The sequence below is a fragment of the Chlamydotis macqueenii genome, chromosome 6, assembly GCF_036417535.1.
Source record: "Chlamydotis macqueenii isolate bChlMac1 chromosome 6, bChlMac1.mat, whole genome shotgun sequence".
In the NCBI taxonomy this organism is placed as follows: Eukaryota; Metazoa; Chordata; class Aves; order Otidiformes; family Otididae; genus Chlamydotis; species Chlamydotis macqueenii.
In genome coordinates, this window is record NC_141561.1 from 37870387 (window position 1) to 37889745 (window position 19359).

General features: G+C 40.8%; 1 protein-coding gene across 1 annotated transcript in view; it reads right to left on the reverse strand.

The window, feature by feature from the left end:
• The window catches only part of ERBB4 (erb-b2 receptor tyrosine kinase 4), a 395635-nt gene that overhangs the window by 180955 nt on the left and 195321 nt on the right, over nucleotides 1–19359 (reverse strand). Inside the window, exons 6-10 of the mRNA XM_086751200.1 lie at nucleotides 15509–15574; nucleotides 7062–7180; nucleotides 3171–3312; nucleotides 1522–1635; nucleotides 687–813 (exon numbers count right to left, since the gene is read on the reverse strand). Of these exons, the coding sequence (XP_086607326.1) occupies nucleotides 687–813; nucleotides 1522–1635; nucleotides 3171–3312; nucleotides 7062–7180; nucleotides 15509–15574 (568 nt within the window). The remainder of the gene's footprint in view (nucleotides 1–686; nucleotides 814–1521; nucleotides 1636–3170; nucleotides 3313–7061; nucleotides 7181–15508; nucleotides 15575–19359) is intronic.

Consider the following 19359-nt stretch of genomic DNA (forward strand, 5'->3'; position numbering starts at 1 on the left):
AAAAGATGATACAATAATATATGTGTGTTCTCTCAATAACAGAAAGAACACAATGCAAGAAAGAAAATAGTTGGCAGCGAGGCGTTGGACCTCGCCTGACTATCAAAACAGCGTATCTCTGTCTGTCTTCCCTGGACACATCCCACCCTTGCAGCATTTGCACCGTGCATTCACCTCTGCTACAATGGCAAACACATAGTATAACCAAACTATAAACAGCAAGGCACTAGTTATCTGGCTGGCATATCTCCATTTGGAAGAGTGAGACTTTTAAGTACTGGTTCTGTACCTCCACATCTTCCACCGTTACTAAGACTTATTCAAAATATACTGATAGTTAAACCAAAATACTGGATTTAAATACCAGTGAGTTTCGCATATGTCTGCAATTGAAACTTGAATATGTATTTCAAAACTGATTGACAAGAGGGCAGCGCTTTTGCATGTATATGCAGTGACAGCCACCCAGGCTATGACAATTTATGCTAGCTGAGGCACACTCTCTGTGTATTCTGCACATCAGACTGCTGGTCATACAAAATTTAAAACAAACTACTGGAAGGTAACTTCCCCTTCTCCCTTCTACTCTCTAACCAGCCATTATTGTAAGCCAGTACTGAGGATCTCAGGACACAATTCGTTTCAGCCGGCACCATGACATAACATCTTAACATTTTGTCACTTACCCATGAATCCCAGTAACAAGGAAGATAAGGTTGCCATTGATCTTGGTACAGTTTATGAACTTGTCAATGTTGCTGGAATCCACCGTCTGCGCTGACACTAAGCTCCCTGTTCCAATGCCATCACATGCTGCCAAAACAAGGAGTTTGTGTAAAGAACTAGGAAAAGCAATTACTGAATCAGAACATGTTGGCCTTCTAGACACCAGTCTTCATTTCTTTCAGAGATAAAAGAGCAGGTAGATGTTAAAACGGCACCCTTTACCCATATCCCTGAAGAAGCATGTGCCAATTTAAAACAAACAATAAGCTAAAGCACCTGCCCCAGAAGGACATCCTGGCACACAGGTTACGGTGTTTCACACTGCATCAAAGGCAAGTGTGAACCACACAAGATCCCATTTAAGCCAGCCATAAACAGATAGTTGATAACTTAGCTCAAACTAGCCTGATGGCCATACCATTTGCTTGTGCACTACTCACTGCAGAAACTGAGGGATCCTAACACTGCCAGCTCAAGAGGTCCCCTTTGCCCTGGTGGATTTGTGAACTTAACCACAGCAGCTTCCTTGTGAATTCCCTTCCAGATATGGCTTCCACTAGGATTGAAAAGTGGCACATGCCCATGTGGGAAAACTCACGGCGCTTTGCTCCTGAGAGCTTCAAGCAGGGAGGAGAAAGTCCCTAGTGGAGCTTGGGACAGCAAAGTAACCTATAGATTTCAGTCTTCTCAACAGCATTATCACCAAAAAAACTTCTAGTCTATGTTTTAGACAATTAAAAAGGAGGAGGAAGATTCTGGGTAAACGGAGGCTATTTATACTAAACTAGTGCCTACCTTTAGGACAAATGTCAGTGCAGGGCTTGCACATCTTAATACCGTTTTCTTCAACCTCCATTTTGGAGCTCGGACATGCACGGACACAGGAGCTGGAATCTACCACAAAGTTGTCTGAAAAGAAAAAGAAGATATTGGCAGAAAGTGAAGCACTGGTCTGAATAATACTGGGATGCATGTTTTTGGACTCTGTGTCAATACGTATTACTAATTACCTCAGCACTTCCACATTAACATTAACATTTAATGTCCAGCGTTTTCACAAGTGTATGAAATTAAGCATGTTGTTGGAGACTTACAAAAATTCATGAACTGTCGGGCCTGATCCCTCCCTCCTTCCCCAATTTGATTTTATTATTATTTGTAGTAAAAAAAGCTACAGTAATTGGAGAGAAATAAAACAAGATGCTCTGCCCTGCCTCTTCCATACACAAACAAACATATACATCTGGGATAAAACACTGCACAAGACAATGACAAGCATCTCAGTTTTGCCTTGTAAAACAACTGCCAAAGGGGATATAGATTGATTCTACCTAATTGAAAGCTTAACACTGTCAAGAAAGGGAGAAAGAAAAAAAAAAAAAAAAGAAAAGAAGTTCAATGAAGTATTTGAACAAAGAATCATATCCCTTAAGTACGGGATGGTATATCAGTTTTGTAAAAAACAAAATATATAAAAAATACCTTGCTCCAAAAAAAGATGAAACCACCACTGTATTACAGACAGAAAAGCCTTGACAGTTACAGCCTCAACCTACTGTCAATATGAACTTCTCCAAAGATTCAAAATTTGGATTTGGGTTTGGGTTGAATTATGGTTCTATTTATTAGAGGTTAGCCATCCTTATATGTACTTTATGGATAAAATAATTAATGCAAAAAACCAACTGTAAACCTTGGTGGGAAGGAAAGGGAGAGTAAGAATACCGTCTCCTTTTTTTTTTTTCTAGCTAAAACAGCAGTATCAAAGACTATGTAAGTGATGACCCTCTAATTTTTTCTACTACTTGTCATCATCTGTCTGGTATCTCAGAAGCATGTGTTTTTATGTGCATGGGATTATTCTTTTTTTAACTCCTTCTTCTCCTCTAATTTTACTCTGGAGTTTTAAGACTGTATTGTTGTCAGGATCGCATAGTTTTTCCTCACTGAGACAGAACTGGTCAGAAAATATTTATGGTAACTTTCTGTCAAGCCATAATTATCCCAACTTAAGAAAAGGGCATCAGTATCACGAAAGCATTTGGTGCCAGGTAGTCCTGGTGGTGGACTGTTACTTTTCTGAAACAGAGATTTATAAGCTTTTACAATCCCACTAACTATTTTAACAGTTCATTTTGAAATGTACAAACACTGATCTAAAGCATGAATGTAAGAAGTGGTGGCCATGAAAACAGAAACCTAGTGAATTCCCTTTCTTTAAGGAAATCATTATGGCATAGACACTTGGAAAGTGTCAGCACCCAGAACGTTACTGCCTTTACTTTACACATGACTGCGTTATTACAGGCTGCAAGCACGTGTGGAGTAATCTGAGATATTGCACTGTGCACTTGGCTCTCATTCTCCCGTTGTTTTGTAAGGCTCCCGAAATGCAACTCAAACTTTCCACCACTGCCAGGAAAGACAGCTAACACAGCACTTACGTGGGCATTTTTTGACGCAAAAAGCCCCATAGGTGTACTTGGCGTTGTGATTATGCTCCAGCTGGAAGGTGGTGGGATTGTATACGAAAGTCTGGGGGCACTGCGTGACACAAGCACCGCTATCATTGAAATTCATACAGGCCTGCAAAACAAGGGAGAAGAAAATATCAAATTAAATCATACAGCCGGTTTTGGGTGTTTTTTACTTTTAAATACAGTCTTGATTGTTCAGACTTGCTGCAAGAGTGAGGAATGTGATACAGAGTTTTTTAGCTTTCACTTTGGCTACTTGGATTTCTTGCTCAGATCTTGGCAAACACATGACTTACAAAAGGGGATTCACAAAGCCCCCTTAATCTGAAACACAGCTGACTGTTACAGCACTTCCTACAAAAACATAACAACACGTAATTTGTTTCATAACTACTGTTACTGCTAGCAATCGAGTAATTCACAACTCGATAGGACAGCCTGAAACTGCCAAGAGTGAACAGCTATTTACCACAAACAAACGCTAATGACTTTCTCAAAAGTCCAGCCTGTAGATTTCTTACAGCATGAGTCCATCCTCCAGCTGAAAACTGAAACTCCCAACCAGAAAGGGAGAGGGATGAGAACTTCTTTTGAGCTAGCACAGGAGGGGGTCATTTCCCTAAGTGGCAAGTTTAACAAGGTCAGTTGCTTCACACATTGAGAAAAGAAAATAGGACTTTGTATCACTTAGCATTCAAGCTCAGCCACCCACAGCTGACAGAGGACAGGGCCCTGACAAATGAAGAGGCAAGTGTGTGGATAAAGAGCGTAATGGTATGCAGGGAAAATAATTGACCGTGCAAGGTTGATAATTAGTAATAGAAAAACCCCACCGATTTTGACATTCCTTATCACCAGATATCGTGTCTATGGTTTTAACCACAGCTTGTAAAAAACTGTTGGGAGTGATATTCACAAAGCATACCACAAATGTCAAATTTCTTCTGAATATTAAAGCTGTAGCCTGGCTTGGATCCCTCTAGCAGTTTAAGCAACCAATGCTACTGGATTCTGCCTCCCCACAAACCTAATCTTCCAGGAGCCAGGCTGCTTTAGCAGTTTTAGTCCAGGGATGAGTCTTTCTGGTTCCTTTCCAGGTTGTAACAAATACAGATGGTTCTGAATCTTTAAAGAGTCAAGAAGTATACCAACACGTATGTCATGTTCCCTCCCCTCCAGGACTGGAAGTGAGAGAAAAGTGAGAAAGATTCCTCTGTTCTGCTGCTTTTACTGACAGACTTTATCTCCACTCAAATCGGGACCAGCAGGACTGAGGGAGGTTACTTGTCATATCAAAGGATTTCAGGAGGGAGAGGCTCATAAAGTAACCAAGGGAGAAGGACAAAAACTGCTGCTGAAAGGGACAAACGGAGTTTCTTGATTAGGGCACTGTCCTATATGGAGCATGAGCTAAGCTATACTGCTGGATCCTGTCTTTTCTGGTTCTTGTATTACAAAAACTGTCAGTTTCTCATAGCACTAGAAGGTGTTTTTTTTTTCTAACAAAGATAGATACAGTCAGTTGCTTCTTTATTAAGAACTGGATGGAAATCCACCCTACAAATAGAGTTGTGTCATTTTTCTGGTTCCACTGGGCACTCAACCAGGCCCTCCTATGCATTTCAAGTTTTAAACTCAGTTTGGTTTTGAATGCAAGATAAGAACACCTTTAAAACTTTGTTTTAGCATGTTTGCTCGCAGTTATGTCAGAGGACGATTATTGTCTTGCTTTTAGAACTGAATATGCAAATGATCATATGGCAACATATGGAAGAGGAGGGATTAATTTTATCCAGAAATATTAAACCCATATTTAGAACAGCATGCTGTTGCGAGCTGCCATAAAATGCTAAAGGATTTGTAATGCTTCATAAACTGTACTTTTGCTTATTAATAAATACTAATTTAGTTTGTTTCCTCAACACATTTTTTACATCCACTGTTGACTTAAAAGGGACTTTATCATGTACACGACAGCCCTCTGATAACAGTTTAGCAGATTCATACAGTAAAGCACACCAACACTCTTCGGAGAGATGGCACTTCTCAGGAAAAGCTCATCTAGAAGATTTGGGAACTTTTAATTTATGACTATAATGCTGTGTATACACTTGTAATTGCTTCAATAATATATGCAAACTTCTAGCATTTGGTGCTAAGCGCTGCTAAACTGTGAATGAAAGCACAAGAACATACGCAGGGAAAAAACAAAGCTGTGTATCTCAGCTGAAAGCTAAGCGCAGTTGTCTATAGCCTAAAGGGTTACACTTTTCACCCAGTGGGTACTAAGCAAGTAATGACTAGTCCTGAAAATTGCCAGACCCCTGCTGAATTTCTTTTACATTGCTCTTAGGCCAGGAGTGAATGAGAATGAAGCCGTGGGTGCTTCTCTGCTGGATCAGAACACACACACTAGTTGATTTGCAGCATACATATTTCCATAACTGCTACAACTCAGAAAGTCAAACTCATTTTCTCTCAGGTTGCAGTATTACAGAACTCACGCTGCAAATAACTTGTCCTGAACCTTTGAAAATGGATACGCATCAACCCATCAGCTGTGAGGATGTTCCACAACAGATATAAGGGAACAATAACTGCATTTTCACTCTTTTCCTATTTAGATTGTACATGACACAGGAAAGAATGTTATTTTCCCATCTCTCTAGTCCAAAGCCAAGACAGAACTTCCAGTGAGCTTTGGATCAGGCGTTCCACGTGTGCTGAATATCTACTTGTGCAAAGCCCCAGCCACGCAAAACAGCTGTAGCAAAACTTGTTAGCAGTTAAGTCAGGCCATCACTGCTTTTCATCAGCAGTGAAAGAAGAGCATTTAGAAAGTGGTTTTGAAGCACACCACCTACCACTATCAAATGATATCTGAACAGGTCTAGCCAGGGAAAGATTCATTTTTGCTGGTTCACTACAATCCACTTGCCCACGCTATAAAAATACCTGCAATTGTCCGTCCCGTAAGATCCCTCCTCCCAATCCTATCCGGCAGATTTTAAAAGAAGTCTGCCCAACTTTGTAGATATTTGTCCCTTCAATCACTTGGGTACCTTTGAAAAGCCACCTCTCTTTGCATGTTCTAGTCCTACGCTTCTTTAGGCCTACGTTTGCTTTGCCCTAAAAACATTAGGAAAACATGTCTCTGCAACCCAGTGTGATGAGCTACACATTTTTTTGACATCAGCGTTGGGTTCTGAAGCTGCTTACACTCTTATAAATAACGGACTACAAACAAGCCAAATTTGCCCAAAGGCCTATATATTCAGGTCATCTCTTTTTTTTAAGGAAAAAGTTAGCCTTTTCCTCTTTTCACCCTAAGGACTTGTAGTAGTATGCATTTGAGGTAGAGTATTTTGGAAACCACTTTCTTTCCATTTCCACTAAGAAGTATGCCCAGTAAAAGAGCCGAATTTAAATCAAGTCTGGCAGTAATAGGGAACAGCTTTCACAGAGAAGCTAAATTGTATTCTTGACTTTCAAACAAAAAGCACACAGAGTAGTAATAAAAGCCATGCTCAAATGTAATGATAAATACTTCTAAAAATTCCCTATCACCTCTAAAAGTTAATTTTAGAAAAGTAAAAGATAGAAATCACAGAGATTAGCATAATAATGGTTCCCAATCTGTATTTACAAATCTCATAAATCTGTTAATGGGTAATATTAAGTAGATAAGTGATGTTAATATAATGTGAAAAACATTAAATGCTAAAATTTGCAGTCTAAATCTGAGAGTGTGCATGCAATACATTAAAAGAGACAAAATTGTGAATTTCATGGATTAAAGCATTAAGAATTTGCAGCGCGACTGCCAGCAACAAGAAAAATGAGAAGTCTCACACGTACAAAGCAATCAGTGTCTTTAGGTCCGGAACAGCCTCCAGCACATTCCCGGTGGCAGCAGTCGCTGACGTAGGGCCCATAGCACCGTCCATCACACTGCTCTGCACACACGGTCTTCGTTACTGGAAGGAGGCAGGAAAAATCATCATGTCAGAAACAGAACTAAGGAGAGAGCTCTTCAGCTGCATGCTGAGGAGAAAACAACAAACCAAACAGCATGCTAAAAAAACCCTCAGCTTTTAAGGTAATTGCTTCAGTCATATTGGCCACTGACATCCTCCAGGACATCTTCACAATACCCTCTTTAGGAACATACGTATCGCTCAAGGGCTGCAGAGGAATAATTTTTAAAGCGTGCGCTCTTACCCTTGGAAATTCAGGCAGAATATTATTTTCAAATTATTAGGTTTTCTAAACAGGTGATGGAAGGATATGAAAGAAAGCCCCACAAAATAACAGAAGAGTCCAGCAGTTCTGGGTGAGTTTTCCCCCACGAAAAACAGCAACACTGAGTAAATGAACAAAATTCAGAGTGAGGCTAGCAATCTGCTGTTCTTGATGGCAACCAATTTGACAAATTGGCAATGAGATCACAGAACAGAATACAACCTGCAGATCGGAACACATTTGGAAACACAACTAACATTTTCTAAATAACACAATCTAGCCTTCATTCACAGGGAAAAAAAAAACAACTGTATTTTACCAACTGGAAAGCACAGTGATTTAAGCGGTACCACACTACTGTACCTCAGGGCTTAGTCTTGTGTAAAGAATGGTCAACAAGTGGACCCTCTTCCTCCCCTCATTCGGCTATAGCCCCTACCTTTATTTTAGGGAAAAAGAAATTAATAATATCTGCAGGATTATACCAACCACTGCCTACAGAATGCCAGGAAGCTGTGCTGTCAGCTGTCTTTTGATAAAATTAGAGATGTTACACTTCTGTAATTAACCTTTACCATTTATTTTGTTAAAAGCATTTAATTACATCTCTGTGGAAAACACTTTTCAAGAAGCCAGAGAACACAAAATTCCATCCAACTTTCTGCTTGACTCTACTATTTAATATATCAGTAACCCTGTTACAAGTACTTTCCAAAACAAATTCCCCCCACTACTTGCTAGAAATACTTAAGGTAATATCAAAGCTTCTTGATATACACAATATTTATTTAGGATATTAAAGTGTAAACAAACAAAGACAAGTAATAATTTATGATCTATGGAAGAAAGTGATGCACTTTTAGAGTAATTTCATCTTGCTGATAGCAGAGGCAAACCCCCAGACAGAAAACACTTTTGTGCCTTATGCAATGTGATTTAAGAAACAAGGGAAATGTCTCTAAATGCACTCTCTGTCAACACTGCTAGAGAAACAGATCAAAAGGGTTTGTTTAAGTAACAGTATTGAGAAACATTATGACAGAGATATGAAACAGTGGTATGTGGTAAGCAAAACACATGTTGCAGTATGCTACCACCACACCATTAGCTGACAGGGACAGAGTCTCATGAAAATGAACAAAGACTTCACTTGGTGACTGAATATTGTTTTCTGTCAGTTCAGAAATTGGTCCACAGAACCTTGATTTGCTCTGGACATGATCTGCTTTCACCTCAAAGGGAGGTGAGGCCTAGATTTATCCTGACTTTACTGAGGAACCTATTTGCCAGAGGCTTCCCCCTGCCATCAGAAGAGAGGCACAGATGCAGAGCTCATTCATTTCATCCCGTCACACAACCTAAATCCTCCACATTTATCTGTGTCACTCCTCAAACAAGGAGCTGGCCCCCGAGCCAAGGAAGCCCCGTCCAAACCCTCTGCCTCCCTTTTACACAGTAACCGTTCATGACTATGCGTACCTTGGTTTTTAAAATGGCCGCTCCGCGGCCACCATTTTCTGCCCCTCTGGCACTGCACCCCTCCTGGTGGCGGCAGCCCCTCCCCACTGCACATGCTCAGTGCCCCCTTCCAGAAGGTTCTGCAGGCGCACTGTCCGGGTTCCCCTCACCAGCCCTGCCCCACCTATCACACCCTAAAATTTATAGTGCACCAGTAGCATATTTCCTTTTTTTATATATTTTTTTTTAATTGCACTGCAGGCAGAGAGACAAGGAGCCAAATTTCAGGTGGATACAATCAATGCTGCTGACAACAGGAATAGAGAAGAGGACATGATAGCATACAATGGTCATTCAACAGCAAGATTGCTGCTAAAAACCATTCCTTGTTGTTGCTCCACAGCAATTTTAATGTTTTGCTTACACCTGGGAAGTTTTGGTGTAAAGCACCTCTATGAAGACAATTAGTATGAGCCACCTAATTAACTCAATTATAATTTATTCACCTCGGTGCCAGGTGCTGTTGGGAGGGAGTCAAGATGTCCGCCATCACTAGATAACCATTACTTCCCCATCGAGGAAGCTTCCTGGCAGACTTTTGAAAAGACAAAGAGGCCAAGCCCCAGCAGCACATCCCATACCACTGGCTGGGAATCCTCCACTGCTGCCTCCCCGAAAAACAAGGCCTGAGGAGGTGAATCCCCTGCCTCGAGGGGAGGAGGGACCTGCCTCTCCCGTGCCTGGTGTCCGTGCCCACAAACCACATTGACCACCCCGGGCCTGTTTAGAAAAAGCACGGTTGTCTTGTCAATTCAGGAGCTATTACTTTTAGTGAGCCAAGATCTGTATTTGCAGGATTACACACTTCTTCCAAGCTGAGCTGCAGATAATAGTGCTTTCCTAGGCTGCGTAGCTTCAACAGCAGTGGGAAACAAGCTCCAACAACGGCAATGGATTTAAGCAATTTACTGACGTCTTTTCAGCAGTTTTCACACTATTAGGCTAGGACAAAATAATCTAAATTATTCACTCTCCTCTAGAGCTGCACTGTAAGGTTTGTGCAACGTATAAAGTTACAGATATTGTCATTTAAAAAAAAATTCCTTAACTTAGACTACAATAGTTTATTCCAGAGTATGTTTTCCTTTTAAAAAAAAAAACAAGAGCACCCCCGGTACCAGGACTGACCAGGAGGGCTATGGCCCCTCCTTTTCAGCACAGTACTCGAACAGTGCCTTCAGAAAGCATGCTCTGCTTACGAGTAGGCACCAGTTTAATGAGGGCCTCTACCATGCTGCTCAGGACAGGGAACATTTGGAGTTCTCCTGAAGACTAGGAAGTTATAAAGTAGTTTGCAAAATTTACAATTACAGCAAAGGTTTGTCGTTGTTCTTTCTTAATTGTTTATTTTACTCAGAAAGCAAACAACGCCAACAGAAATGCCAACATTTCATTCTAGGAAAAGGCCACAACATACCATATTTAAATTCTGGTTCACAGCATGCTGTGTTTGCATTACAGCTGCTATTGAGGGTCCAGCTCAGAGGAGGACCTGCCAGGTATCTTCAGTGGCACCACACACCCAGACAGAAGAGAGCTTAGTGGGCTCTGAATGTTTTTAAGGACTCATATCCAAGACAGTTTATAATGAAGGGCTTTCCCCAAAGCAAAACAAACACAAGGCAATACTATGTATTGTTTAAAGTCCCGAAACAATCTGATTGTTCAGATTCCAACACACACAAATGAACAGGTCAACTTTCCATAATCAGTATCATGTGGTAAGCCTACAGAAAATGTACATAGCTGCACTGGTTTAAAAAGATAGAAAGCTTTTTTTTCCCCAAAAACTTACCTCCAAATCCAACAAACTGATTTTATAGCTATTACTCAAGACCTATCCAAAAGAGTGAAATGTAAAGGTAAATATTACCCCAAAAAATCAAACTATATGTTCAGGACGATGAATGCTGGTGGGTGGCTCCTACAAGGGACACGTGGCTTGAGATGGTGCTGAGAAGAGCGAGGGGGACAGATGGTAGTGAACTGGGCAGTAGCTGCAAACGGGCAGCACAAACACAGAGCAACCCTGCTGGAAGCTGAGAGAGAAGAGCAGAGCAACGCTGACATCCTCCTCCTGCTACCTACTGTAGAGACTGTTCACAGGGGAGCTGCTGGGCAGGGGTGAGCAGGAGCCCTCAACATCATGTCCTTCTTGCAGCTCCCCCACACACGTGAGATCCAGAAGTTCTGGGCTGGGACCTCAGAGGAATTTTAGGTGCCAGATACTTCTTTCATCACCCAACGTAACTGTGAGGACATCCTTCACTAATCACAACTGAGGCCCCAAGTTTCAAACAAGACTTTTGAGGGTCAGCACAACTACCTGCGCTTACGTCTACTGACCCTTTCTGAGATCCCAAGACATCTGATGGTCTGGCTGCACAGAACTATCACAGCTGGAGTCAGGACAGTCAAGAATGGCAAAGGTCTTGAGAAAACGTGCCCTGTGCTGGGACAGGTTTCTGGGAGAGGGCAGAACACTGACTGTCAATCTCTACTGCTATTTCACTGTGATATAGCAGTAAGCTTTGTTAAGGACAGGGTGGAATGGGCACTTCATACATGTGTGCAATTAATCAGTCTCTTATTGTTTCCCTTAATCTTTAATTATGTCAGGGCACTATAAATCTGCAAAGGAAAAAATGGGAAGTAACTGAAATCAATGAAAAAGTCTTAGGAACATGCAAAGTTATTAGAGAAATACAAGGATTTTAATTAAAGATGCTGGCTCCAAGCAAAAATGCTGGGTTACCCTGATTGATCTAAGCTGCTGGTTCAGCTTTCTGTCTCCCCCACCACACTCCCCCTTGCCTTCTGCTGCTCTAATTGGATACTCACTGCATCGGCACCTTCTTTTTCTCAGCAACATCAGCTGCACAAGACTATATAAACACAATTATGCTCAGGCCAGACTCCTGTACACATACACGGTCATGGAGCACTTTGCATTTGTTGCATGTTTTGGGTTTGATTTAAAGGCTATTTGCCTTTTTGCATTCCCTTAGTTTGGCTTATATTTTAATTTAGATTTCTCTCTTTTGTTTCAGTTACATTCCTCTAGGACAAAGTGCATAATCTGTCATTTTAATAAAATAATGTATTCAAATTTGTAAAAGTTTCAATTTCTTCTCATATGAAAAGTTAAAAAAACCCAAAACTCTTAACAGACTTCAAGAGCAAAAATAATAACAACCTAACCATCAATTTTCAAATTTGATTAGTAACTTCCAAAAGCATTTGTTCTTGTGGTTTTTTTTTTAAAGTGTTTACATTCTATTTAGTGGATGCCCAGTACTCTTTGAAAAATAGATTATTGTTAAAAGTATTTCCACACTGGCCTTTCCTGACACTAAAACAAAGAATACCATCTAGCTTCTACATGTTCAATATTAATATTTACTAATAATTTAATTTTAAAAGAAAAATGGATTGTTAACTGCATAAAACAGTACCTTGAAATTTTATCTTCTCTACTTCCTAACGGAACAGCTTATTTTACATTTCCTATTAATTGTCTTCTTAAATACATAAATTTTCTTGTCACATTTAGAGAGACATTAGGAGAGAGTTAGATTCAGGTGGTGTTTCAGATAGAGTTAGAAGTATAGAGAGATATTGCTGGAAGGCAACATAAGAAGCTAGGTAGATGATACTAATGTAAAAAACAAAAGGATTTTATTTTTTTTCCCATATGTAATTTGAAATGAAAGATACGGATTAAGATCTTTCATTTTTTATCCTTTCCGAGGAAAATAATTCAAATCTTATCTTGAGAGGGGGGCTCATTAGAATTTCTTGCTTCAGTGACTCAATAAAGAAAATGAAATTATTAAAATGCAGATGTACCTCTGAGTTGTTTCTAGGAAAAAAATAGTTTGACACTGGGATGTAGTACTGTCGAAGTATTTTCCTACACGTGTTTGAAAGATGTGCATTGCCAAGGTGACGAGGTTAAGGTATGCACTATGTTTGTAATACCACTCATCTGATCTCCAGCTTGTATCTAAGAATAACATTTATGAGCTTGAAAGCCAGGCACATTTTTTAAAGTCAGAAATGAAGGCAGCAAAAGCATAGCACCACTTGCATTTCTATGTTTTGAGTCCCTACTCATATTCTCATTCTTTGCTTCAGTTTGCAGAAAACACATTTTGAGAAAGTGCAGTGAAGAAATGCCCATTGCCAGCCTAATAGTCTGTCTTTTCCTTAAATCTTGCTGTTTAGCCAAGGTCACAGCCAAGGAAGTATATGACATAAAATTAACTCCTGCCCTTGAAAATCCGAGGCTGCAGAGTGTGCTTGAAGGTAAAAGGCCGTAGAGTAGCTATTTCAAATGAGGAATGTGTCATCTGTGTATCTCCCTGGAACTTAGATGGCATATGTCTGTCCACAGTTTATTATTTTCAATCCATGGTTGTGCCGTAGCCTGTGCCCACTGTTTGGATTTGAGAGGGCAGTCACTGTGAAGAGAGAGATAGCTGTCACTCCTGGAGCAAACCTACCGTGCGGCTCTGCTAAGCTTCTGACTTCACAGCACTGCAGATAAAGGGTTTTTTTTTTCTTTCTGGTATTACTAGATTAATCCACCAAATCAGCTCACTTATCTGAGAGGAGTGCTTTGTAGAGGTTGAGACCATGCGAGCTGATCCTGCCATATGGACTTCTGCAGCCACACAGAGTCCAGCTGGACTTTCCAACTTTACGTAAGGCTGGAGCCTCTGCTTGCTGGCACAAAGGCCTGAGCTAGGATCGTACCATCCTCATATAATATAACTGCCAAGATTTTACAGTGTTTTTGAATAAGCAAACCACATAAGGACTGAATAGGTCTACTCAAGGTTGGATGAACTACCCAGTTTCTTACAGAGTTACTAGTTTTAACAGACAAACAGGCCTCTCATTAGTACAGAGAAATAATCAGCATTAATTAATTCTAACCTAATCACGGTATAAAATAATTTGGTCAGCTTGAGTTTAAGGCCCTTTCCAATATCTGCTTCAGCACATAACCTTGAGGTAAGGAGGCTTTCTGAGCACTGATTTATTTGGTGCTTTCATAAAGACTGCCAGCAAAGGAAGGAGACATACTAGCTCGATTCAGATAAAGCAGAATCTGCTTACCATCACTGTACCTGGTTCATTACGCAGTTATTCCTACAATCTGTCCTAAAGAATTGTTAATCACACCTGCAGATAAAGCTCAATGAGACAGTAATGTATGAACATGTTAACATTAGCAGAGCTGTAACTGTCATCAGCTTTGCCAGCAACATGAGCTGATGCTCCTGAGCGAAAAGCAGCACCCAGCAGGGTGGCAGAGCCTCTGCAGGCACCCAGCTCCATCGCCTGGGCCCCTCACTTCACCACGGACAGCTCGTCAGCGTGCATTTCCTGCTCATGCTCGCTCCTAAAATGTTCATGTCAAGCTGTCCGCCATTTCTAATTTCCTCTTATTTCTTGCTCTGGGTAGTTAAAAAAAAAAAAAAAGGCAAAACCCCATAGCTGCACTGTTCCTAATATTTCCAACAAAAAAGGTAGATGACAAGGGGCTATCATCAGTTCAGAGTATTAGCTGGTGTGCTCGCTTTAGAGTGGTTAATTTGTCACAGTCCCTTCCTCCTATCTACAACTCAGCCAAGGAAACAAGCGCCAGCGAGAGCAGTGCTCTCTTGGGGAGATACCAGCAACCATTTCGTTTCCTAGGAAGAGTGACTCCAGTAAACGCAACCAATTTCCACTCTCCTAAATTTCAAATAACAGAAATGTAAAGGAGAGCTCTATTCCTGCAAGGAGGGAAAAAAAGAAAAAACTTGTAGGAAAAGACAGCTCTCAATTTTCTCCTCTGTTATATTTGCTAATATTGTGACTGCACTTCTAGCTCTTTAGTGCCTATCTGAAGGAGCTGAAAGCACACATGGAAGAAACTCTCTCAATATAGTTCATTTTTATTCAATTTTAATGCTCTCTAAATTCAAGAGGACAGACAGACATTGTGAACAACTCTTCACTTACTACTTTCTTCACAAAAAACCTATTATTCTCTCTTTCAGTACAACTCAAATACATTCCGAGTTATTATAAAGAGAACAATTCTTCAGGATAACTAATATTCCCAGGCTCCCACTGAAATTAACAGAATATTTAGGCCTTAGGAACTTTGCAGCATCACGCCGTCACTAAAGATCTCCAAATCTGCCTTGTAGTTTTTTTCTATTCCTACAGTATTCAATTCACTGTATTCCAAAGTAACCATCAATATACTCAGGAGCCATGCTCCATGTCACTGCCAAGAAGTGAAAAGAAAATTCAAGTTAGCTTAAGCATGTTAAGAAAGCACAAGGGAGGAAAGAAAAACATAAACTCACATGGGTGGGAAAAATCAGATCATCTGTTGGTAAAAAAACATGTTAAAAAAACTTGAAATATTTTAAGATTTATACTAAAACCAGAATTTATAGTATCATTTCACAATTAAAAAAAAAAAAGTAGGATCCTTGTTACATCATTTTTCAGTCCTGTGTTTCTCAGTCTTGCATACTTACAGGTCTGGCAGTGATTCTCTGTGGGTCCCCAGCACCGGCCTGTGCAGGACTTGTGGCATCGACCACCTGCAGGACAGACAGAAAGAGAGAGATTACAAATGTGGCCTGCTTTCATTTCTTCAAATTCCAGCAGCTGCTGAAGAGGAGGGTCCATCTTGTCTCTGGAAGGGGTTTTTTGCTTTACCAAGGCTGAAAGAGTGCCTGTACAAAAGGCCGAGATAAATGGCCAGAATTGGTGTTAAACATACATGAAATACGAGTACTTATCTAAGCGCTTTATAGCCTAAATACATCTCTGCTATGTATAATGAGTGGGACGTTTTAAAACAAAAAAAAAAAAGATGAACAAGTCTGGAGGACTGAGGAACAACTTCATGTTCCTTCAGAACCTAGAGGTGATGCTCTACATTGTCCTCCCACATGCTGACAGGTTTCGGCCCTCAAGAGAAAAGGAACTGGAAGTGCTTTCACTGTAAAATACAGACGGAGGAAGAAGAGTTAGCAATGGCAGCTTTTATAAACGGTTATAAACTACCAGTAATTAGTGACTCACACCCATTTGGACTGAAGAGAGTGTTGACAAGTTCACATCTTCAATTTCATGGCTTAATGCTGACCACTGTGTGAAGAAATGGAAAGCAGGCAGCAGGACTGGCACATTCTCCTCTGGCTGCATCTTACATTATTTGAGAGAACGCTTGGACAGTCCTGCGCCAGTTCTGACTGTGAGCAAATGGAGACCTCATTCCGCAGCTCCCGTCCAGACGTGGCCAGAGCTCAGTCACGCTCCTGCTCTTAGTGCTTCTCCCTCCTGAATGCCCAATGCCCGCAGAGCACACACGGAGAGCCTGCCTTACTGCACCCCGCACCCCAGCTGCTAAAACCCAGGTGTGCCAGTGTCTAAGCTGTAGGCAACCAAGCCCTTTACACCGAGCCAGACCCGAAGGCATGAACTGAGAAACCCTTGCTAAAGACTCTGCACAGTCCTTATCGCTGTTCTTTTGACCATAGGAACCAAACCTCATCTTTGATTAAACTTTTATTCATCACTGAATATTGCTGAGAATCTATTAAGCGAATTTCCCCTTTGAACCCGATCCAGAAGCTTACCTTTCAATCCTGTGTTAGCAGCTGCTGCTAACACTGCTCCATTAGACTAAATCAAATACTTCCCACACACCCTGACGGGAGACAGCGCTGGAGAAAATGCAAAGTGCCTCTCAGCAAAGGCTGGATCACCTCAAAAGAAAACACTCCTCTTCTGCTAGCAGCGTGCTTAAACCTGTGAGATGTTACAGAGTTGAGCAAACCCACTGTGATAGTTGTGTAAAGTCGGACTTTCTGTAGCTGCTTTTTCAAAGCTAGCGTTCTTCCCTCAGCGCTCCTGGTGCTATTGATGATGCTGTATGGTAATTACCACACTGTATGCCAACTACCTTGTTAAAACTACCAGCTCCTTGCTGCATTCATGTTCATTTAAAGCAATTATACTCAGGAAGCGTTGCTGCTGACATCACCAGCACATAATTTGCTGTCACATTCTGCCATCTGTTTGTTTAGATCATAAATGTACTATAAGTACATAATGCAAACTCATTCTGGCTGACGGGGAGGGGGCTCCATCTGGCATGAATAATGCAACTTTAATCAGTAATAACGATTATGATGATTATTAAGAGACTACTGGAACCCTGTGCAGAAAGCAAATACATCCGTACTGATTTATAAGAATGGAAGTTCAAAAAGCAGGCAAGGTAAACAGCAAATCAAAGGAAGAACTTTAACAGAGAAGACTCAGTAAGATGAAGTTTGTTTGTTGGCTTGCATGCTCATCCAACTGAATAAAAATGATCCCCAGGGAGTGGGTTTTATAAACTGGCTATCCCTGACCAACAGAACTGGGAAGGAGAAAGGCTAGGGCCCTGGATGCACACTCAAATAACCTTTCCACCACTTGATTTGCTTGGTCCTCACCTGAGCAAGAGCATCCCTTCTGGGGGCAACTAGGGAGGGATCACAACCCAGGGACAACACAGCCTCCTTTTGCAAGACTGTTTTATGCCTAGTCCTTCCTTGCAGTCAAATCTCATGCCTGTCTAGCTTGAGGGGTCTGGAGTTCAAGGAGAAAGCCAGAAGCCTTGCAGCTAGATGCAGTATAAAGCACTGCACAGATCACTTGTAACCACATATTCCTGAGACAGAACAAGGCACCAGCTTGGCTATTTCTTCCTCTTTCTGTCCCTGGATTCTAGCCCCATCCAAAAAACACTGTACGCACTGGGCTTTCCACTGCAGTGCATGCAGGGAGATAACACAGAAGAAACTTCAGGCACCCCTCCAAGTGATCACTAACTAGACAGGCCACCCACACTTCTGCAAAAGCTACACTTGAAATAAAAATCTTCATATTTGAAACTCCTAGGTGCAGAGCTGGTCCTTGGTACGCAACCAAAAATGTATTCAGCCAACTCTGCTCCTCTTGGAAGTAAAAGTGATCCAATATCTTCAAAAATAATTTCTTTTTTTTTTTTTTTAACTTGCACGCCTGCTTCCCGCTACCCGACTTTGGCAGTGTCAGATGATCATTTGCATTTAAACAGAGATATTTAACAATACAGCAAGAAAAGGTTGCCAGTTTTCTTTTTTTCTCACTGGGAACTCAAAGTATCTGCTTCATTGTTTTCACTTTTCTCAGCTGCACAGACACAACAGTGAGCTGCACTTATAGGCAGCACACCTCTGAATTGCATTGTTACATGTCCTTTTGAAGGTCAAATATACTGAGAAATAAAAACAAACTCCCTCCAAATAGGGTGCCTATATTGGCTTGTTTGTTAAAAAAGAAAAATAACTTTCTTTGCTCTCAGTACAAACTGGTCCAGATTCTGTATCACGTAACTCAGTCTTTCACCTGTTTTCCCCCACTATAATAAGGACAGATTGCTATCCATTAAAGATCAGCTCTGGAAATAAAACACAAAAATAGTCCCATGGAAGTCAACATAAGTAGCCAGGAGCATAAGGAGCATTCCTGGAAGGAACAGGTCTCACGATTAGATCTGTACGGCAGGCTTAAACGGTAATAAATCTATTGGCCACAAGACTGATGAGATCCTTGAAATAATTATACTACTTGCTCATAGATCTTTCTGTAGATAATTCTTAGGATTTTTAGATTGTAGTGAGCCAACAGATGTGAGAAAAATTTATCTAACAATTTCTTGGCATAAAATAAATTATTCCTGTTATTCCTTGTGTCTCTAAAATATTCTACAGCCCTCCAATGTATAGCTATGGGCTAAACATACAGTAAGGGCTAAAAGGATTAACTAAGCAAGAAATGGTAAACCATGAAACTGCAGAAGTGTTCTTACTTTTGATTTGATGCAGCAGAGAGTAAAGAAGTAGAACCCCCTCCTATGATTTCCTCCACTGGTTCTTGACAGCAAAAGATGCTGAGTGCCCTAAAGTCCTGGGGGCAATTGGTGGGACCTAGGAACACTCAAGTCACAGTGAAACAGCCCATCTGCAACAGATTATGTATGTTGTTTCTACAATCAAACAGTTATTAAAGAATTCCTGGAATTTGGAAAAAAAAAAACCCACCCAAAAAAACACCTCTGCAGGGCTCTACCTTGTAAGCACTACCTTGCCCATTCACTTAATTTTTGCACATTAGTGAAGACACGTCAGAAAAAAAGGCTTTTTTTCTTTTCTAAATGAGATACAGAGAGGAAGACCCTGGAAAAGTCTCCTACGTTGTTACAGAGGTGATGCTAGAGTACATTTCTGCTCCTGAAGAGCAGCATTGTTTTGCATACAGGATGAAATTTTATTCATTAGATGACAGA